This window comes from Lepidochelys kempii, chromosome 2 (genome assembly GCF_965140285.1).
Source record: "Lepidochelys kempii isolate rLepKem1 chromosome 2, rLepKem1.hap1, whole genome shotgun sequence".
NCBI classification, from domain to species: Eukaryota; Metazoa; Chordata; order Testudines; family Cheloniidae; genus Lepidochelys; species Lepidochelys kempii.
The window spans coordinates 266,537,395-266,560,454 of record NC_136381.1 but is presented as its reverse complement, the minus strand read 5'-3'; the positions used below and the strand labels follow the sequence as shown (position 1 = coordinate 266,560,454).

At 53.6% G+C, this 23,060-nt stretch overlaps 1 protein-coding gene across 1 annotated transcript in view; it reads left to right on the top strand.

Moving 5' to 3' along the window:
• The first annotated feature begins 21,587 nt into the window (after positions 1-21,587).
• Positions 21,588-23,060, top strand: part of LOC140907890 (uncharacterized) — a 41,823-nt gene continuing 40,350 nt past the window's right edge. Inside the window, exon 1 of the mRNA XM_073334885.2 lies at positions 21,588-21,828. Coding sequence (XP_073190986.2) covers positions 21,631-21,828 — 198 coding nt within the window. The 5' untranslated portion in view covers positions 21,588-21,630. The remainder of the gene's footprint in view (positions 21,829-23,060) is intronic.

Here is a 23,060-nt window from a genome sequence, read left to right as displayed (position 1 = left end):
TGTGAGTGACTGGTGGGTGCGAGAGGTTTTTAACCATCCTTCCTCTCTCCCACATGGGGAGGTACCTTGGGGGTTTAGGGAACCTCCCCCCCGCCCACAGGGAAACAGGCAAGTGCCTCGTTTGCAATACACTGAAACTGCCACTTAACGGATCTCTCCAGCAGATTTCCTCACCGCATGGAAACCTGGAGCAAGAACTACTTTGTAATGCTGACCATAGACCCTGGGCCCAGGCAGACCCCTCTCCTGGGGAGTTTGGGGATGGGAGTGAAGGGCAGGATGAGTTAGGACAAACTGTTCTGTCCCGTTCCTCATAGGTAATACTTAGTCTCTCACACTGAGCCGTCAGCCCCAACAGTCAATACCCTGCATCTCCAGGGCGTCTGATCAGCCCAGTGTTAAAGGAGTCAAAGCCGTGGGGCTCCCACCACTTGCCTGGCAGAGCTGCTCAGAGCCACGGGGCTGGAACCCGGTGTCCCAGGGTGATGTCAGGAAAAGGGGGACTGAGGGTGACTAGGAAGGTATGTGAGTGTGTTTTACCCCCCATGGTGTGCAGGCCTGCTCTGAACAGGGTTAGACACCACAGTGCTCAAAACACTGGCCCCCTCCTGCACCCCTGCCCGCACTCCCTGTATTCTCATTACCGGGAGGAGCCGAACCTGAGGAAGGGAACGTGGGGAATTTGAATGAAAATCTCAGTGTCGACCCCCCTCTTACCTGTCTGAGGGAAGGTCAAGTCCCCCTGAGGCTTGGGTAATCCCCACACACCCGTGTGTACAACTTCTAGGCTTGTGTGTGCACAAGGGAGGGGAGGAGGAGGAAAGGGCAGCGCCAGTAAAGGGTTAAGTACATGAATTATTTTGGCTGAGGCAGCAGGTGCTGCAGCCTGTGTGTGTTCAATGGGACTCTGCTTCCATTTCCTGCCCCGTGACAGGGAGCAGGTCAGGGCTGTGCTGAAAAGACCCTGGGGATTACAGTGGATGAGAAGCTGGATATGAGTCATTGTGCCCTTGTTGCCAAGAAAGCCAACGGCATATTGGGCTGTATTAGTTGGAGCATTGCCAGCAGATCGAGGGACGTGATCATTCCCCTCTATTCGGTACTGGTGAGGCCACACCTGGAGTATTTTGTCCAGTTTTGGTCCCCCCACTACAGAAAGGATGTGGACAAATTGGAGAGAGTCCAGCGGAGGGCAACGAAAATCATCAGGGGGCTGGGGCACATGACTTACAAGGAGAGGCTGAGGGAACTGAGGTTATTTAGTCTGCAGAAGAGAAGAGTGAGGGGGGATTTTATAGCAGCCTTCAACTACCTGAAGAGTTCCAAAGAGGATGGAGCTCAGCTCTTCTCAGTGGTGGCAGATGACAGAACAAGAAGCAATGGTCTCAAGTTGCAATGGGGGAGGTCTAGGTTGGATATTAGGAAACACTATTTCACTAGGAGGGTGGTGAAGCACTGGAATGGGTTACCTAGGGAGGTGGTGGAATCTCCTTCCTTAGAGGTTTTTAAGGCCCGGCTTGACAAAGCCCTGGCTGGGATGATTTAATTGGGGTTGGTCCTGCTTTGAGCAGGGGGTTGGACTAGATGACCTCCTGAGGTCCCTTCCAACCCTGATAGTCTATGATTCTATGGCATGTGTTGAGATACCTGCGCCACTGGGAATGGTTCTGTGTGCTAAAGTCAGAGGCCAAGATTTTCCAAACAGACTGGTGACTTTGCGGCCCAACTTTATCTGCCCTACAGGGCCCAGCCATTCCAAGTGTGGGGGCTGAGACGTGTCTGAATATCACGTACCTTGAAGGTGTCTGGAGTTGGGCACCCAAACTCATGAGTCTCTTTTGTAAATTGTGGTCTCCAGTCATGGGGTTAAAGTTCAGAGCTAGTGGACGGGGCACGTGGCCCCACAGCCATGGAGAAATTAGGGTAAAAAATTTCCAAAGTGGCCGTGGATTTTGGCTGTTTCAGTTTCTGGGTTCCTCATTTGCGACACCTAGAGCCTGATTGTCTGAGACACCTGGGCAGCCCCCTCCTCCCGCTCAGCCCTTCGGAAACCCAGGCCCTGCATGTGTCAGGAGGGGACCCTATGAACTAAGAGAGCCAATATTCCTGGGCACATTGGAAAGTGTTGGCCTAATGGCAGGACTGAGACTGAAAAAGAAACGGCCGATAAGGCCCCATTAATGTCTGTTCCGCCCCCTGTGCGACTGGGCTCTGGGGAGGGTGGGAGAGATGAGACCACGGACACCTTGTGTCATTAGACAGCAGCCCCTCCCACGGGGGAAGCAGTGACATCAGTTGGCTCCAAACAGGGTCAGGCCAGTGGCCCATCCATGTTGGCGGCTGACCTGCCGTGGTGCCAGCCAGGCCCTGCTGCTTCAGTCAGTGCCCCCCCGCCCATGGGCCAACGAACAGCGGCTGCCCTGCCAGCTCTGTGGCAGACCCTCCCTGCCCCATGACCCGATGCCCATTGCAGAGACCCTGAGGAGCTGGGTCTATTGGTGCCTACTCCATGGGTGCTCAGGGGCGCAAGCACCTGCAGAGAAATATTAGGGGGTGCTCAGCACCCATGGGGCTGGCCGGGGCTACAGGTCTGTAGGCTCTGGGGGGTGGCTGCCAATCAGCTGTTCAGCAGCTGGCCCTGCACCCCCCCAGCAGCTCTTCAGTGTCTGCGCTGCCAATCAGCTGTTGATCAAGGCTGCCCCACCACTCACTCCTTTCTGCCCTTAAGGGGTGGGGCACCCACTGGCAAAACCAAAGGTCAGCACCTCTGGGTGGGTCCCATTGGCAAATCAGGCCGGGGAAGAGGGTCCCCAGCACTGGGAGGCCAGGGCAGCCTGGCTTCTCCCTAGAGACTTCATCCAGCCCCATGTCCCCTTGAGCAAAAGCCCTTCCCAGCACCCTGTCTCCTCTTGGCCTGGCTGGGAGCCTGGGAACCGGCCACTCCCTTTGGTGTCAGGACACGGGTGAGGTCCCAGCTGTCAGAGTGGAGGCTGGGGCAGGGCCTAGTGCCACCCATGGGCAGGCGGGAGGAGACCCAGCTCCATGGGCCTCGCTCCAGGTGTGCTCCGGACGCTGCCTTGCTCCCCACTGGAGAGGGGCAGGTATGGGGTTACTGCAGCGGCTGCCTATGGGACCCTGCCCTGCGCCTCTTCAAGCTGGGGCTGTTGGGAATGAGAGAGCCAGGCTCAGAAGTACCTGCTTTTATTGATGCGAGTGAATAAATGGAAAACACACGGGAAGCTCCAGGCTCAGCAAAGCAGGTTCATCGCCTGGCATGGAGGGAACGAGCCTCCCACGACCCACACGGTCCAGTCGTGGCCTCCACCCACAGCGCTCAGCAGGGCCTGGGAGCTTCTGTACCCCGCAGCCAGCAGCAAGCTCACTCCTGACGTGTCACCTTGGCCGACAGCTCAGCAGTGCCGGGGAACAGGTGAGGGGTGGATGCCGGCTGGGCCCAGCCAGAGCGAAGGTGCCGTCCCCTCCCCAGCCATGGCGCCTGTTCAGCCTTTCCATCTCAAAGGGTTGATGGAGCCCAGCATTATGGGGCAGCCCGGGAACCATGTCTCGTGCATCGTTCTGTGTTTCTGCGGCCGTGCGGCCCGTCTCACTCTCGCGCCCTGAAACACACACGGGCGAGACACAGCGCTGGGGGCCGGAGGACCTGGAGGCACCGGCCCACTCCATGGCTGCCCCCTCCAGGCTGGCACTAGAGAGACCCCGGGTGTGGGTCCCAGCCTGCCCAGGCTGCAAGGCAGCAAGCCTGGGAGAACCACAGGGCCTGTCAGCATTAGGGTTGCCGACTTTCTAATCGCAGAAAACGGAACACCCTCGCCCTGCCCCTGCCCCGCCCCTTCTCTGAGACCCCGCCCCTTCTCCGAGGCCCCGCCTCCGCTCATTCCATCCCTGCTCCGTCTGTTGCTTGCTCTTCCCCACCCTCGCTCATTTCCATCGGGCTGGTGTTGTGGGTTGGGGTGCAGGAGGGGGTGAGGGCTCCAGCTGGGGGTGCAGGCTGTAGGGTGGAGCTAGGAATTAGGGGTTCGGGGTGCAGGATGGGGTTTCCGGACTGGGTCTGAGGGGTTCAGTGTGGGAAGGGGCTCTGGGCTGGGGTAGGGGATTGGGGTGCGGGAGGGGGTGAGGGCTCCAGCTGGGGGTGCGGGATCTGGGATGGGGACAGGGATGAGGGGTTGGTGTGCAGGATGGGGCTCCCGGCTGGGGGTGGGGCCGAGGGGTTTGCAGTGTGGAAGGGGGTTCAGGGCTGGAGCAGGGGGTTGGGATGCAGGAGGGGCTGTGGCATCCGGGAGGGAGTTTGTGTGCAGGAGGGGCTCCGAGCTGGGGTAGGGGGTTGGGATGTGGGACGAGTGCAGGGTGCGGGGCCCGGGCGGTGCTTACCCGTGGAATAGTGGCTGGCATGTCGCTCCAGCTCAAGGGCGGCCAGGTGATTCTGTGTGCTGGCCTCTGGCGGCCACGGTCAGCACCACTGACCAGGCTGTTAAAAGTCTGGTTGGTGGCGCAGAGGGACTGGCAGGATCCCTGCCTGGCTCTGCGGCACCACTTCTGGGAAGTGGCTGGCATGTCCCTCCAGCTCCTAGGCATTCGGGCGGCCACGGCGGCTCCCCATATTGTCCCCACCCTGAGTGCTGACTCCACAGCTCCCATTGGCCGGGAACCTGCTCTGAAAGGAGCACGTTTCCTGCTCTGAAAGGAGCCTCTTTCCCCAGAGCTGATGAGGAGCTGGCGACCGATCCACCGGCTCAGCCCTCCCCACTTACAGCTGCTCGCCCAGGGAAGAGGTCGGGGTGGGAAGGCTGGGTCCAGGGGCCGTCCCCATGCCATATGGAAGGTTTGGCTCATCAGGTCAGGGGGGTCAGTGAGAATCTCCCATGGGGCAGGGCCATTTCTGGGGAGCCCGTGGATCCCCTGTGTGGGGAGATGTAATTCCCACAGCAGCGATAGGGGAGGGAGGGTGCCTGGTGCCTCACAGAGCATCCTGTCAGAGCGACCCTGTATCTGACCACATCCCACCCCCAGGAATCCCCAGGAAGGGGCACGAGGCAAAGAGCCTCCCTGCAGGGACGTGCTCAGGGCCCCGGGTGCAGGACTCACCAGCAGCTGCTGCAGGATGGGCCCAGCCAGGGCATCCCCGGCCAATGCCTGTATCAGCAATAGCACCAGCCACGGGCGTCTCATTGTCCTCTCGGGATGTGTCTCCTTGCGGGATTCTTGGGGATCCTTAGCGGTTTTTAAGGCCTGGCTTGACAAAGCCCTGGCTGGGATGATTTAGTTGGGAATTGGTCCTGCTCTGAGCAGGGGGTTGGACTAGATACCTCCTGAGGTCCCTTCCAACCCGGATATTCTATGATTCTATGACTGCACCTGCCAGTTGATTGGAACATGAAATCCTCAGAATCCTATTGGATTCCTCAATGTGATGGATGGCCAGACAACAATTAAAACCACTCGTTGCTATCTGAGGTTGGCCAGAAGAATCCGCCCTGTACTAACACACACGGATCTGAGCACAGTTACCCAGGCTGCAGTGAGCTCCTGGCTTGATTGTTCTCTCTGAGAATGGAGCCAAGCGGAAGGCGTGAGCTTTGGCTGGTACCAAACACTACAGCTGGTGGGACTGCACGGCTCGCCGCACTGGCTCCCCACTGGATACAGAGACCAGTGCGGGCTCTCCATTTGGGTACTCAAAGCCCTCCCTGGGATCATCCTGAGCTATGACTCTGCCTCCATGACCCCTAACTTTAAGCAACAGCTGTGTGATGGAACGGGCTACATGAGGGAAAGGTATTATTAATTGTTGTTATTCCACGGGAACGGTGAAACAGTCAGCCATAGAGGGCCCGTGGAAGCAAGAGACAGAACTTCCCTAGGAACCGGACAGCATGCTAGTGGATAAGGCATTGGACTGTGACTCAGCGAACCCAGCTTCCAACTCCTGGCACTACATCTGACATTGGGCAAGTATCTTCCCCTTTCTGTTCCCCCTCCCACCCTTTCTCTGCCTGGCCTAGTGAAACTGTAAGCTTCTTGGAGCAGGGACTGTCTCGCTATGTGTATGTACAGTGCCTTTCCCACTGGGGCCCTGATTTTGGCTGGAGCCTCTAGGTGTTGCGGTGATACAAATAACAATTATGGAACTGACTGCCACAAGAATCACTGTGATCAGGCCCAAACGCAAAACCCATCTCTTTAATGTAGCTTTGTCACTATGAGCTACACACAAACACACAATATAACTTTGTCACTATCACTCACACACACACACACACACACACAATGTAGCTTTGTCACTATCACACACACACACACACAGATAGTGAGTTTCGTTTGAAAGGCACGCAGATTTTACAGTGAGGGGGCCACGTAGGTGTTATGTTCACCACTTACAAACAGAGAAAATAGCTAAAAATATGAAACATTTTTGTTGGAAGTTGCAACATAGCACGACTTTAATTTCTTAGTATTCAGAAACTTAACACACAAGAACCAAATACAGAGAGAGACAAAGCAGGCTGCTCCCTAAATCAGAGAGGCACACCTCATCCCACCTTGCTCTAGGCTGGCTCTTTGCAGACTGACTCTGCTAGCTTCCCTACGGAGCCCCTGACCTGCAAGGAAGACCAGGAAACCCCGCTGAGCGTTTAAAGTGATAGCTTACAATTTTGACACGGTTTTCAATAAACCACAATAGATACCTGGACACAGAGCAGCTCCTGCAGGAGGCCACAGTTCTGTGAGCTGCCCCCGCTGCCCCCCCACCACATGAAACACACAATCCATTGAGGCTTCCAGAAGCTGCTGCCACTTGACCTCTCCCACCAACAGAGCAGGGGTGGGCAAGGCCCCCTTGTACATTGCTTAGGGCTCCTTTGTGGATGGGGGAGGTGGGGGTTGGGGATTATTAGGTGTCCTTTGTCATTAGCGATCGCTCACAGAAAGGTAATTAGACTTCAACCCCTTCACTCCCCTGAACGTCTCGTGGGTTTCAGTGTCCAAAGAGAGACCCACGCTGTCCCCAGTGGGCTCTGCGGAAGAGGAAGGCAGGCTCCCTGAACTGGTACAAAGAGCAGAAATGCAAGTTTTAAACAAATGGTTCTGCTTTCAAGGAGTGCCAGGAAGCAGCCACCAGGGGGCAGCAGAGGGAGACCTCCAGGCCTCATGGCTGGCTCCCAGCAGGGGACGGCGGGGGGGGGGGGGGGGGGGGGGGGGTTCCCACGCTTTGCCATGGGCAGGGCACCCCGGTGCAAGGCGCCGTCTCTGTGCAGCGCCCTGGCAGTGCTATGACTGAGGTGCTGGGCACCACCGGGCAGCCCTGCCCATTGCAGCAGCAGAGCGGGAGAAGGGCAGTGTGTTTTGCCTGGCTCAGAAGGGGAGGGCTAGCGATGGCCAGGCTGGCTCAGAATCCATCCCTGCTTTGCCCTTCCCTGCAAGGGCTTCGCTTCTCAGCCCTGGGCCATGTCCCCCGGGCATGCCGGCTGGCTCGCAGACACTGGATGGCCCCTTTCCCAGGGCCAATGACACAGAGTGGCAGGCACCAGGAACCCCAGCTGCCTTTCATAGAATATCAGGGTTGGAAGGGACCTCAGGAGGTCATCTAGTCCAACCCCCTGCTCAAAGCGGGACCAATCCCCAGTTTTTTCCCCAGATCCCTAAATGGGCCCCTCAAGGATTGAATTTACAACCCTGGGTTTAGCAGGCCAATGCTCAAACCACTGAGCTGTCCTTCCCCCCACACCACAGGCCTTGCTCCTCCCTGGGTCCTTTGCCAGTGTGTGGGTAGGGGCAGCACTAGCCTCTACCCTCCCATGGCACCTGCTGCTCACTCATTCACCAGAACCCAGATCCCAAGGTAGCCTTAACCCTTTCCTGGCCACCAGCCTGAAAACTCCCGTCTCTGTGTGTGAGAGAGAAAGAGTGACCCCCCCCCCCCACAAGGAAGGCCTGTGGGGTCTGTGCTGTAGGAGCTCTGCCCAGGAAGGGCATCATTAATGTGAGGCCCATAGATGCTCACCCCTCTTCCCCAGCAGCAGCTTCCCCAGGGCGGTGCTGAATCTGAGTAGCCTTGGACCAGCCCCAGCCCCTCTGAGGGCAGCCCTGGCTGCCTGAGAGCCCCCAGGAAAGTGGGAGTGGGTAGACACTTGCCCTGTGCTGGGCTTTCCACAAGCAGCAGCCCTCCTCTGGTGCAGGTGCGAAGCCAAGGTCGCTGGAGAGGGAGGTCGCATCCCCTGAAGCCCAGCGCTGCCTCCCTTGCGCTGTACTCCACCGTCGCCCCAGGGCTGTGTCGGAAGAACCCCACAGGTCCCCCGGGTGATGCTGTTGTAGGCTTGTGAACTCTCACTGCATCCTCCTGGGAAGCCGAGGGGGGCACGAGGGTGGGATGGTATGCAGCAGCAGGGGATTGAGATAGGAGATTGAAGGGGGCAGATAGCCTTGTGGCTATGGCACAGGACCGGCTCTCTGGAGAGCTGGGTTTAATTTCTGCCTCTGCCACCGAGCCCCTGTGTGATTTTAGGCAAGTCACTTAGCGTCTCTGGGCCTCAGTTGTCCTCTGTGAAATGGGGACAATGATACCCCCGTGCTCCCACCCTTTGCCTGCCTAGATTGTAAGTCCTTTGGGGTAAGACCTTTCTCTCACAAGGTGTTATGTACTGTGCCTAGCACACGGGTTCCCTGAGCTCAGCTGGACCCGCTCAATGCTACTGCTCAGCTCCTGTGCACGAAGCCTTTGAACAAGTATTTCACTAGCACTTACATGTACACAAAAGTGTAGCTCCGAGGAGCTGCCTTAAGGTGGCAGCATAAGCGCACAAGCGCTCCCAGCACTGCCCTGCGGCTGGAATACATTGGCAGGCTACATCGTGTTATATACTACGTCCCCCAGCAGCACGGTTTTATTATTTAAAAAGCATTTGGTTCCCCTGCCGTGGTGGCCCAGCCGGGCTGTGGCGGACAGGGTGCTGCTCTGTAATAATTGTGATCTGGTTACAGGATGGGTCCTGTATGACTACGTTGGTTCAGTTTAATAGCTGTCTCTTGGAAAAAACAAGCAGGAAGAGAAACAGTAGCTCCAGATAAGCTACCTCCTGGTAAACGCCTCAGGGTGACAGAGGCAAATGCCTGAGCTCCTCGCTGTGAAGATCCTACCTCCTGGCTCAGCCCCAGGCGCAGAGATCATATGCCAAGGCTGGGCGCCAGCATAGCACAAGGACTGCAAAGAATTAAAAGGTTGCTCTCGGTCCAGAGGCCAGGGGAGCAGTTGCTGAGAAGTTGATCAGATGGACAGACAGTGCTGGGGATGTCTGGAGTAGGTAGGCCTGCCAGGGGCCCCATCACAGGGTGGTAGGGCTTTACGTCAGACAGCCTGTTGATTTAAAATCCTTTTCCTCTTATGTTATGTTCCTCCAGTTAAGGTTAAACGTTACTTTGGTTGCACAAGGCCATCTGGTCACTGTGAATTCCCTCACGATCATAGGCTCCCAAAGGGAAGAACAGCAGGTGCTGAGCCCAGACAGAGCTGCTGGGGTAGGCACAGGTGAATCTCATGATGCTATAGGCCAGGCCCTGGTCTAAGAATGGGAGAATCACATGATTCCACCCCAGGAGAGGTAAGGGCATGAGGCTTGGCACATCAAGGAGAGGACAGAGATGCAGCTAGTCCTGTACCCCTGGGCACAGCTGCTACCCACATTCTTAAGGCTCCCTTTGCAGATCCAACCTGCTCCCTGTTAGCCTTGCTATAGGAGCAGCTCCCAGATCATGTGGAGCACCTCCGGCAGCTGCCATATCTTTTGGTCTTCGTTCACCCCCTTTTCCCTGACAGCAATCACAGATCCATGTTTGGCTGCTTCCCCCAGAAAAAAAGCAGAGATCTGCCCTATACATGACCCCTTACAGCAGTCTGAAGACAATGCATGCTGAATACTTAAATATCCCATGACTTTCCCAGGCACCCTACAAAAAGGCAGGGCTGCCTTCCCTACGACATATAGCTGCAGTCCGGATTGAGAGCGCAGTGGCCAAGAAATACCCTTGCTCCCTTTGGAACACAGAGTTTATTATCCCCATGCTTCAGAGTGGTGAAGCCCGTCCCAGAATCCACCCTAGCCAGCTGTGTAGTGTGGAATGGGGATTCCTTCCTGGCCTCTGCAGCGACTTGGTTATGTCCTGAAGCATGAGATTTATTTACCCTTATTTTAGCCCCTTATCTACAAAGATCAAATTAACCAGCCTCTTTCCAAACCTAGCCATGGTTCTTAAAGTGATGCTTCCTTCCTGGCCGTTCCCTCACCCCCTCCTCAACAGAGTCACTTTAGCTCATGAAAAGGGCAAGCAGGGGACACATAGCCCCCTTGCTCACAGTGTGTGGGGCAGACATGCATGTAGTGACTCAGCTTCCATACGAACCCAGCTCCTGAAGAAGGAGATAAGACCGGTAACCAAACAGCAGCACGGCTGGTCTGTCCCAAATGCATCTGTCTCAGCGGCTCTGTCACTCCCCCTGACAAAACTCCCGCTGGCTTCAGTGAGTGCAGGATTGAGCCTCAGGGGCGTAACGACCCTGAAAAGGGCACCATGGGGATCCAAGTTTATCGCCTCTCTCTGACTCCAGATCAAACGGGCCCTGTTTACATGTAAGACGGTTGAGGGCATGGGCAGGGAGGGCTCTGACTACCAGCCCTGCAAGCCCCTCTGGGATCGGAGCGGCCGACTTCCCCGGCCTTGTCTCCTGCAGAATCATCTACACCTGGGCCAAGTGGGTGTACGATGCAGCGCTGGTGGAAGTGAGGATTCTGACTCGGGAGCATTTTGTGCAGGTGAAAATGACTCACCCGAGGGCCAAGGCAGGGGAGGATCGTGCCCCGAGAGCCAAACCGGGTTCTTTCCTTCTCATGCACCCCCCCACATTGATTTGAACTTTGTAAACAATTCTGCTGGTGATGCACATGGCGAAATAGCCCCCAGCTCCCCCTCCCAGAGCTCTGGTGTCTCCCCAGAGCTAACGGGGCTGGAAAAACGGGCATCCATCCCTAAAAGCCAGTGCATCTGATTTCAAATACACCCTCGGAGCTGCCCAGTTGAGGAAGACGACGCAGTTATTACTTAGCCCCATTTCAGAGCAGAACCACGGTTTAACAGAAACTCCTGTTGCACGTGCTCAGTTCGCATTTGCAAAAGTTGTGTCTGTAGAAAGCCCATCGGTTCAAACTCAGCACAGCGCACCGTCAGCAGTCAGGCCTGCTCACTCACCATGGCCGACGCTGCGTAGATCACCAGTTTGTGATTTAGCCCTAGGAGGAGGACAGTGGGGAGAACCTTTGTGTTCATGGGAAAAAAGATTTTTTTTAACCCTCTTAAAACTGTGCAAGTAAACTTTAAAAAACAACCCCCCTACAGAGGAAGTGACCGAGGAGGGAACATTTAAGCCCCAAAAGTAAAGATTTTGTAAAACAGGAACTGCCGGACAGGATAAGACCCTAGGTCCATCTAGCCTAATGTCCTGACTTGGATAGTGGCCAGTACCAGCTGCCTCTTACAAAGGTGTAGAAAGCCCTACAGATCTGAGCTAATCTGCCTCTCTAGATACATCTCCTCCTAACCCCAACAGAGATTTATTTAAACCCTGAAGCAGGAGGTTTAATCTCCCTTCCGAAGCGCTTTGGTTCCCATTACCCATTATACCACTGGATATTCTAGTATAAACATCTGGTCCCTCACAGAATCTTGAATGTTATGAATGGGTGAAAATAGCTGACACGGAAAAAGTGTTTGCAACTTAACTATAGTGGTTATGACCCGCAGAATCATTATACTGCTCGGCATAAAGCAGAACTGCACCCGACCCTTTGGAAATACCAAGCACACAGCGCTAAGCTGATTTTCCACTGGCTTGCACCCTGCATAGACATACAGAGCCTGATCCAAAGCCAGCGGACATACTCCCATAGGCTTTGGGTCAGGCCCCCCCAGAGGGCGAGTAAAATGCGACCAAACCTACAGGGGAGCATTTTATACTCATAATTTATTTTATGTTGGTGGACCACTTAGCACAACGGGGCACAACTTTGTTGCAGCTTTTGGTGCTACCACAATATCCGTGTTAAACTGGAAGAAGAAGAAGAAGGTGTTAAGCAGTGGAGAGTGTTCTGAAGCAATCATTTGGCTGGAAGGTGTCAGCATACGAAGGAGAAAAGTTGGGTGAGCTGGTATCTTGTATTGGACCAGCCGGCCTGTTCTACCTTGGATTTAGCAGTGACGCTCTGAGGATGTTGCCCAGCCCTGAGGAAGAGCTCTGTGGAGCTCGACAGCTCGTCTCTCTCACCCACCAAGATTGGTTCAATCAAAGCTATTACTTCATCCACCTTGTCTCTCTAGTATCCTGAGCCTGACACGGCTACTACAATACTGCCAACAGCATACGAAGGGTCAATTATTTAACCTGCCACTTATTTCCCTTCTGTCTCCTTCAGCAAAACACTGGATAAAGCTTTCTTGCTGCATTTAGTGTTACTCTTAGGGCCTGGCTACACTTGCAGATGTAGAGTGCAGTGAGTTAAACCAGCCCTCGGAGAGCGCAGGAGGGAAAGCGCTGCAGTGTGTTTACACCGCCCGATTCAAGTGCAGATGTGGCCACATTAGCAGCTCTTGCAATGCCACAGAGAGCAGTGCATTGTGGGCAGCTATTCCAGCATGCAAGTGGCTGCAACGTGCTTTTCAAATGGAGGGGTGGGGTGCAGTGTGACAGGGAGTGTGTTGTGTGTAGGTGGGGGGAGAGAGGTGGGTTTTTGGGGGGCTGAGAGCATGTCAGCATGCTGTCTTGTAAGTTCAGACAGCAGCAGACCCCCCCTCCCCGCCTCTCTCTCATACTCACAGAAAGCAGCATCCCACACCGATGGTTGCTTTGTCCTGGAGCAGATAAGCAGCCGGCTGTCAGAAACGGAGCTTTGAAAGGGCATATCCGCATTCCTGCAGCCAATTCCAAACAATGACAAGAGTGGCCACTTGATTTAAGGGGACTTGGGGAGGAGGGATAGCTCAGTGGTTTGAACATTGCCCTGCTAAACCCAGGGTTGTGAGTTCAATCCTTGAAGGGGCCATTTAGGGATCTAGGGCAAAAATTGGGGATTGGTCCTGCTTTGAGCAGAGGGTTACACTAGATGACCTCCTGAAGTCCCTTCCAACCCTGATATTCTATGATTATGGGACATTTCCAGAGGCCAATCAGAGCGCAGTAAGGCAACACCTCATTCATACTGATGCTGGGGCGTTTCATCTGAGGTGCAGCAAGCTTTATGCTCCTTTTGGAGGTGGATTACCAGGAGTGCTCCAGCTGCAGAGTCCAGGAGCTCTAAGTGCCTTGCCAGCGTGGATGGGTCGTGAGTTAGGGCACCGGGGTCTGCTTTAATGCACTCTAACGTGCAAGTGTATCCAAGCCCTTAGGTGCCTCGCTGGGGACAAAAGGGTCTAGTGATGTGTCAAAAGCTTCCACATCACAACTGGATTTGCTTTGCTAGGCCTGGTCTATGCTAGGAAATTAGGTCGGTATAACTACATTGCTCAGGGGTGTGAAAAATCCACACCCCTGAGCAAGGCAGTTAAACCAACCTAACTCCCAGTGTAGACAGCAAATCCCATCAACCTAGCTACCACCTCCTGGGGAGATGGAGTATCTACACCAAAGGGAAAACCTCTCCCATCGGCATAAGGAGCGTCTTCACTGAAGCACTGCTGTGTTTTAGGTGCAGACAAGCCCCTGGAATGACTGGGGGAATGTCTACCCTTAAAACGCGGCAGCTGCCCCGCTGTGCCGTCGTGCTTCCGGGCTTGTCTTCATGCACAGTGCTTCACGTACAGTCGCACCTGTGCAGCTGCAGAGCTCTAGTGAAGTTGTCAGCAAGTTAAGGAAGTATGGGCTGGATGAATGCACTACAAGGTGGGTAGAAAGCTGGCTAGATTGTCGGGCTCAACGGGTAGTGATCAATGGCTCCATGTCTAGTTGGCAGCCGGTATCGAGTGGAGTGCCCCAAGGGTCGGTCCTGGGGCCGGTTTTGTTCAATATCTTCATAAATGATCTGGAGGATGGTGTGGATTGCACTCTCAGCAAATTTGCGGATGATACTAAACTGGGAGGAGTGGTAGATACGCTGGAGGGGAGGGATAGGATACAGAAGGACCTAGACAAATTGGAGGATTGGGCCAAAAGAAATCTGATGAGGTTCAATAAGGATAAGTGCAGGGTCCTGCACTTAGGACGGAAGAACCCAATGCACAGCTACAGACTAGGGACCGAATGGCTCGGCAGCAGTTCTGCAGAAAAGGACCTAGGGGTGACAGTGGACGAGAAGCTGGATATGAGTCAGCAGTGTGCCCTTGTTGCCAAGAAGGCCAATGGCATTTTGGGATGTATAAGTAGGGGCATAGCGAGCAGATCGAGGGACGTGATCGTTCCCCTCTATTCGACATTGGTGAGGCCTCATCTGGAGTACTGTGTCCAGTTTTGGGCCCCACACTACAAGAAGGATGTGGATAAATTGGAGAGAGTCCAGCGAAGGGCAACAAAAATGATTAGGGGTCTGGAACACATGACTTATGAGGAGAGGCTGAGGGAGCTGGGATTGTTTAGCCTGCAGAAGAGAAGAATGAGGGGGGATTTGATAGCTGCTTTCAACTACCTGAAAGGGGGTTCCAAAGAGGATGGCTCTAGACTGTTCTCAATGGTAGCAGATGACAGAACAAGGAGTAATGGTCTCAAGTTGCAGTGGGGGAGGTTTAGACTGGATATTAGGAAAAAATTTTTCACTAAGAGGGTGGTGAAACACTGGAATGCGTTACCTAGGGAGGTGGTAGAATCTCCTTCCTTAGAGGTTTTTAAGGTCAGGCTTGACAAAGCCCTGGCTGGGATGATATAACTGGGAATTGGTCCTGCTTCGAGCAGGGGGTTGGACTAGATGACCTTCTGGGGTCCCTTCCAACCCTGATATTCTATGATTCTATGATTCTATGAAGACACTGCTACTGTACACCGACGGTTAATCCACCTCTCCGAGGGGCGGGGGAAGCTCTCCCATCGACACAGCGCTGTCTACACGGGAGGCTAGGTCGGTGTAACTGTCGCTCAGGGGCGTGGATTTTTCACATGTGTAGTGTGAACATCTGTAGTGTAGAGCTGTCCTTAGTGTAGACACTACCTGTGCTGATGGGAAGGGTTCTCTCATCACTGTCGTTAATCCATCTCCCTCAGAGGTGTTCGCTATGTCAGGGGAGGAATTCTTATGTTGACCTAGTGCTGTTTACATCGGTGGCGGGGGGCGTAGGATGGCATTTTTCACACCGCTCAGAGAGGTAACTGTACCGATGTAAAGTCCAGGTATAGCCCAGGCCTCAATTAACTGACCTTTGGAGACATGCTCCTGTGACTGTGGCTGTCCTGTACACACAGCTCTGTTACTTTACATCTGTCTAACTAAAGGCAGCCTGGCCTGCTGGGTAGGCCATTGGGTGGTGTAGAGAGGCTAGCCGGGGCTCGTCTCTCTCCAGGGCGGCGGGGAACCACACTGCCTCACTAAACTCAGGATGATGCCTTGTAGGGAATTAGTCTGGCCATGGGAGCCTTCCTCTGCGGCCTTTGTGAGGCTACGAATAAACACAGTGAGCCCAGGCCCTAGGGCAGGACGGGGCAATGGTGAGTCAGGCCCTCAGGCCGGGGCTGAGCAGTAACAGGATATAATAACAAGCCCAGGCCCTAGGTTCCAAAGGGCCTGGGAGAGAGGGAGACGGCCACCTGCGAGTTGGGTGGCAGGGGGGACGGAGGCCCTCCCACTGCTTGGGTTTCCCAATTGTGAGCTAGGCCAGAGGCATCTGGCCTCCCTGGCAGCTGCTCTCTCAATGAGCTCTGAGGTCATAAGAACATAAGAACAGCCATACTGGGTCAGACCAAAGGTCCATCCAGCTCAGTATCCTGTCTACTGAGAGTGGCCAATACCAGGTGCCCCAGAGGGAGTGAACCTAACAGGTAATGATCAAGTGATCTCTCTCCTGCCATCCATCTCCACCCTCTGACAAACAGAGGCTAGGGACACCGTTCCTTACCCATCCTGGCTAATAGCCATTAATGGACTTAACCTCCATGAATTTATCCAGTTCTCCTGTTATAGTCCTAGCCTTCATAACCTCCTCAGGCAAGGAGTTCCACAGGTTGACTGTGCGCTGTGTGAAGAAGAACTTCCTTTTATTTGTTTTCAACCTGCTGCCCATTAATTTAATTTGGTGGCCCCTAGTTCTTACATTATGGGAACAAGTAAATAACTTTTCCTTATTCACTTTCTCCACACCACTCATGATTGTATAAGGTCCGGCCTTTATACTTCCAGAGCAATGCCTGACCCTCTGGGGAGTGGGCTAAGAGCTACCTGGCTTCACCCACTCTGGTGTCTGGAGGAATTCATTTCTCTCCAAGGCGGCGGGGAACCACACCGCCTCACTAGGGGTGGGAACTTGGGAGAACCAGCTTCTGTTCCTGGCTCAGCTACTGATCTGCTTTGTGACTTAAGTCATTTCACTTCTCTCTGCCTCTGTTTCCCCCATCACCCTTTGTCCTGTCTATTTAGACTGTCTGCTCCTTGGGGAAAAGCTTTACTCTGGGTTTGTGCCCAACCTAGCACAATGAGGCCTTGACCTTGGCTTTGGGGATCGCTACAAAGAATAATTCTATATATTTTCTTTTCTATTTACCTCAATTCTTCATTTTGCTTCCTTCATTTTAACTCTCTGGCCACTTCAGAAGGACCTTTCCCTGAGCGATTTGCTAACACCCAAGTGAAGAGGTTACAAAAGTCTGTTCTTGCCATACTGGTCCCCAAGTTTAGCTCTTGCATAAAACTGTTCTCTGATATGTTAGGAAACAAGAGGCAGTGTGCACTGCTTAGAACTTGGCATGTAGGAGGAGGGGGGCTGTCATCTGACCAGCCCTGGATTGCAAAAACAAGGCTACGGAAACGTGTGCAATGCATTTTCAAAGCAGAAGCAGAGGAAGAATTGAGCAATTCTAAGCACTCTTCTCCGGGCTAGCAGCTTCTGCAGATCGGCCTGTTAGCTGGCATCAAAACCTGGGCCTTTATTCCTAGAGCCCAAAATCTGCCGAGAGGGCCTGGCTCTCCTTCTCTGCTACCTTGGGGTAAATCAGGAGCAATGCCACTGAAGTTAAGGACTTACAAGGGTGCGACTCAAGGGAGAATCGGGCTCAGGACCTTCATGTAACTGTAGCTGGCAGGGAGCTGCGCAGTCCGTGCAGCTTGCCTGATCTGATCATTTACATCATCACAGTCAGACTTCAGCAATTCAGCTGCAGCCTGGCCCAGCTGTTTGCACACACAGCCCAGAACACTGTACCCTGGTTACGGCCAGCCAGGTGACAAATCGTGGTCACTGCCCTCGACTGGCTAAGAATTAGTCACCTTTTATTAATTTTATTACTGTCTCCACCACCCCCAGCCTGTCTCCCAGACCCACCCTCCTGTTATGCTTTGTCTTTTAAACTATCAGGACTTTGGGGCAGGATCTGTCATTTATTACATCTCTGTACAGCGCCTGGCACAAGAGGCCTACACCCTGCTTGAAGCTTTGGGGCACAATCACTTAATAAAAATCACATGGGTCCGGACAACTAACTGCTTTTGTGCTCCTTACTCACTCAGTACCTGCTGGCCTGTGCAAAAGAGGGGTTTCCACACGCAGCAGATGTTACACACACAGATGCCGCTGGCCCCGGCTGTCTCATAGAGCTAAAAGAACCAACACTCAGAGCATGATCCTGCATGCTGTGCCATTGATTGTTTTTAATCAGAACTCTCCAGGATTTCAGCTGAGAGTGCAAGTTAAAAACAAGTGCTGGGCTTGCTTCTGAGGGTCTAGATGGGCTTGCACTGATCTGGATGTTTATTCAGAGGGATCCACTTATTTTTTTCCCTTTCACACCCTTAGAAGAGTTCACTGACTCTGGAAATATTTGTCACTGGTCCAGCCAGGCATTTCTAGCCCATCGAAGGCAGGGATAGATTGAATTGGTAAGAACATATTGCATCATTCTCTAGGCCTAGCTGGGCTTTCCTCACTTCCAGTCCTAAGTGACTGGGTACCATGGAGCTGTTTCAGGCGATTGAGATTTAGGAAATGTCTTATGTTAATATTCTTTCCCTTCCAGTAACCCATTCTGTAAGCACAGTTAACAAGACACGACCGGTCACGGGCTTGCCAGAGGCACGAGGTGTTGCTGCCCCAGTGGGTTTGTACTGGTTGAGTGACACATTATTGCTCCCAGAGAAGCCGCTTTTGCAGGCGCGTTGTGTTCACATCCTACACAGCATCCCAGGCCATGGCAGGGCCACTCACAAGGGACCCACTGAATTGCTCTCATACCTCAGGCCCAAGTCTGCTTCCACTGAAATGGGTGGGTCTCTCCGCAGCTGACTGCAACGGGGGCATGACTGGGTGTGTGCGCAGGGCACTGGGGTCTAAGCCCTGGTGGTGAGCGTTAGTAGACATTCTCCTTTTGTTACTCGGGGTTCTTTCAACCCAAAGCTCTTGGTAACTTTTACTCTGTGCGAGGTGGTGTCAGGAAATAAATCAGGGGAGACACGGCCGTCCGACCGATCGGTGGCTGGCACAAACAGGACAACGCAAGGGTGCTTTCACTTAAAGCTAAACTTTACTTAGTCTCAAGCACTTACACACGTCCACAAAAGGTTAGTAAAACACCCCAACTCTTGAGAATTACCAAAGCTGAGGGTGGCTCTCGAGTGGCACAGCGGCAGGCTTCCGGTGGCCAAATCTTCCGTCTGCCAGTGGGGACTGCAAGATGTATCCAGAGGGAGAGTCCAAAAAGAGTCCCACTACCTCAAACTTTCCCCCCTTATTTATATATTAGACATGTCCCTTAAAGAAAACTTGTTACAAGCAGTTTCAGTGGTCCAGCAAAAGGTTCCTTCTGGTTATCGATTAACCAGGTGCGGGTTTTTCCAGAGTTTGCAGCCTTGAGGCCCCAATAGACATTCCCGGGGCACATCCTGCTCTTCTAAGATGCATGAATCAGCAACTTCAACCCAATTCTTATCAGGAAGGACGGGAGTCAAGCTGCCCTCTCTGTGGCACCCAAAGATTCCCCCTCCCCTCCTGCCTTGGTTAAGCTAAGCTGCTGACTTGGCCAATTTACAGCCTGCTGACTTGGCTGCTTTTAGCAATAAGCCATAGTGGTTTCAGGCACTTTACGGGTTTGCCAAAGTCTCCCCGTACAGTTTAGCTCACGTGGCAGAAATCTGTTTTCAGAGGCCAAGGGTGCAGGTTCTACCCCTGCGGCAGCATATCTGTGATTTAGCTTTAAGGTGTCCATTAGCTTCAGCCCAGGGACTCATTCCAGTGTGGCTTTGTCTTTTCCCGCTTCCCTTCCCAGCTGTTAACCGTCCCCCTCAGCCCCAGTTCCCAGGATCCCATGGCTCCAGGTCAGGTTTGGGCTCTGTGATTGCTGTCACACACTGCTACAGCCCATGGGGGCTCTAAGGATCAGGTACCCACCAGTAGCTCACTCCTGGAGGAGTGAGCCATGTTCCATGTAATCAATTGGTTAGTCTCTAAGGTGCCACAAGTCCTCCTTTTCTTTTTGCGAATACAGACTAACACGGCTGTTACTTTGAAACCTTCCATGTTTATGTAAGAGCCCGGGACCTGCCCCCAGCTCAGCAACAGGCCCCGTCTATGTTCAGTTGCATACAGCTCTTCTGGGTAGGCCAGGGCAGCCTGCAGTAATGCTGGCGCCGCTGCACATCTAATTTGCCCACATGTCCAGGAATTGCACACTTAAATCAGTGCAAGGTGGCCAGCTGGTGTCTAAACGGCTGTTGGCAGGCACAAATCCATGCTTTCCAGGGCACAGGCTGATGCCACAGTGACATGGTCACAAATCACCGTGTGCAGATTTCTGAACGCAGCTGATGCTTGGTATCATTGGGGTCATGGCACGGAGGGATTAGAGGACCGTGGAAGGGTCCTGCTGCTGGCAGGCCCCCTTGTGGCTGGGCATAGCATACCAGGCTTTCCTCCTCTAATGTCCCCATGGGACGGGTGCTCCAGTCCCCCGGTCTGCCTCATTTCGTGACTCGGCCCTCCGGCCAGGCCACAGCCGTGCCCCCCCTTCTGTGGTAACAGACAGTCCAACAAAAACAAACGCCTGACCCCTCTGCCGCACTTGGTTCTGGCAGACGATTTTCCCAGGGCTTCACGCCACCCTACCAAAGGCTGGTAGGGAAACCCAGGTCCATCCTCTACGCTGGCTTCCAGTCCAGTGACCCTAGCACAGGCAGTCAGGCTCACGCCAGACTCCTTGCTGCTAGCTTCCCTCTAGACTTCTCCCTACCAAGCCTGTCAGCAGGGTTCCCTAGGTGTGTCCTGCCAGGGCCAGGACTCACAGGGCTCCCCCAGGAATACCCCATCAACCCCCCCCCCAAACAAAAGTATAAACAAACCCACTTCTGCCCTCCTTGGGCTTGGGCTTGACCTTTCATCCCCCCAATCCACAGTGGAACACCTCCCAGGGGTCTCTTTCTGCAAATCCAGATCCTGCTTCATTATCAGGGCTCAGCTCCGGCTCCGGCTCCGGCTCCGGCTCTCTCCTGGCCTCTTAGCAGACTCCCCTGCTGAACCCACTCTTCCCCTGGGCTCCCTCCTGATCTCTCTACTCTCATCCCAGAAAGTGACTGCAAAGCTTCTCCCTGCTCCAGACTTCTTGCCTTTAGAACAACCACACCACCCCTCTCCCAGCTGGGACTCATGGGGCTAGCCCACTGCCCTAGCTGCAGCCAGCTGGGTTAATTGGCCTCTCATTAACCCTTTTACAGCCAGCATGGGGTATATGTATCCCATCACAGGGCCAGTCAGGATCAGGTCCCCCTTGCGTACACACACACAGTATGATATAGTCCTTGCCCTGAGGAGCTTACAATCTAAAGCAGGCCCCTTTCAGTTTCTTTCCCTTGAGCTGGGGTGGGGGGATAAGTGGTATCTCCTAAGCAACACCCACTTGTGATGCCAAACGGCAGTGTCATAGCTGGCATTAAAATGATCATCACTGGGCCCCTGAGTTAGTTCGGCATGGCAATGTATGGGGCAGGAGCTGTTATTTCAGGCTCTCCGCAGGCTCAGGCAGACACTGCTGCAGAGGGCACAGATGAGATCGCATCGAACAAGATGGCAGCTGGGGAGAAGTGGTGCTACACCACATTGCTGGGCATCTCTGACCCAGACCCTGGGAGTTAGGGGCTAATAATAAATGAAACGTCACAGGGAGCTGCACACCCACTTGTTCCTTCTTTCTTCGCAGCTGCTTGCCCATGCCAAGTAAGGCAAATGTTTTGCAATACACACAGCCCCAGCATTGTCCCTTGTTTGGGCTGATCTTCTTGTTTTGCACATACCAGCAGATTGGCCAAGGGAGATTTCCTGTAAACAACAGGAAAAGCCTCAGTTTCTGGGGAGCCCAAGGACATAAACAGTGAATCATGAATCTCCCCGTCGCGGAGCAAGGTATAAAAGGGCTTCCTCAGGCACCAGGATGGCACTCTGCCGGCACTGCCTGCAATGGGCCCGAGGATGGAAACCTGCTGCCGGCCCGTCCTGCTGCTGGTCATTGTGGCCGCAGCAGCCACCGCAGTGCCTTCCCAACACAAGACGCTGAGCTATGAAGAGGCCATTGCCCTGGCCGTCGATTTCTACAACAAAGGGTCAGGCATCGACCATGCCTTCCGGCTCCTTAAAGCGGACCCACAGCCTGAGTGGGTAAGTAGCAGCTCACTCCCTTTATGGCACTATGTTCTGGCTGCGGCTGAAACCAGGCACCAGAATCAGACCCTCACCCACTAGGCTCCCATCTATTCAAAACACAACCCTCGAAGCTTTGAGATATTCACACCAGGTTATAACACAGCAGCTTCCTGCCTTGTAATTGTCACACTGACGGACCCCGGTTGTTGGGCGGGATAGAACCTGGGACCTCTGAAGCTTAATGCATGAGCCAAAAGCCACAATGGCCATTAGCGAAGGCTGTAGCAGACTCATTAATCTCTATGTGGTCTCGGTGCCACTAGAGGGGACAGAGCACCACACCCAGGAGGCGTGCGGGTTACATACTTCCCTGGCTGAGGAAGCACGTCCTGAGCTTCAGAGACTTCCCAGTTGAAATCCCAGATGAGCCCCCACTTGTAACACCGACAGACCCCAGTCGTTGTCTTGTGGGGTCGAACCTGGGACCTCACTGCTTGAGCCTCTACTGCATGAGCTAAAAGCCACATGATTCTGAGCTAAGGTGGTAGCAGACTCATGAAGCTCTAAGTGGTTTTAGTGCCACCAGAGGGGACAGAACACCACATCTGGGAGGTGTGTGGGTTACATACGGACAACCATGAAGGGTCGTAACGCAGCCTTTCCCTAGGATTTGTTAAGATAGGGATTGTTTTCTCTCTAGGCAAAAATTCATGATAAACCTTAATATTACATATATTGCAGAGCTCTCTCTCTATATATTTCCAATGGAGAGCCGTGCAATAAGAGAGAAGTTTTAAATTAAGGGCCAGGTGTTCAAGCACTTGGTTGTACAAAATGCAGATATGATAGCTAGACTAATTTGCACATGTGATTGCTGGGATTGCTTGTGTAAACTGGTAACACAGCGGCTCAGCAGTGGCATTTGTGTGTGTATTTGTCCAGTTTTCATGCTCACTTGCGATAATTATGCATGCAAATTAGGTGAGTAGTTGCCATCCACAATGTTTGTAAATCTGCCCCCCAGTGTCCACCGTGTGCCTCACTGTGCAGTGAATTGACATCTCAACAAGATAAACCCTGAGATGCTACTCTAATGGGTGCCATATAAAAGCCTAAAGTACAGAGCTGGAGAATGAGTTGAAAGCAGATTTATGGAGATTTAGCAACCGTGTCACCTTCTCCCCATGTGTCCTCTACAAATGGCGTTTGCAAAAGACTCATTTTATTTGTAAATTGCAATGATGGGG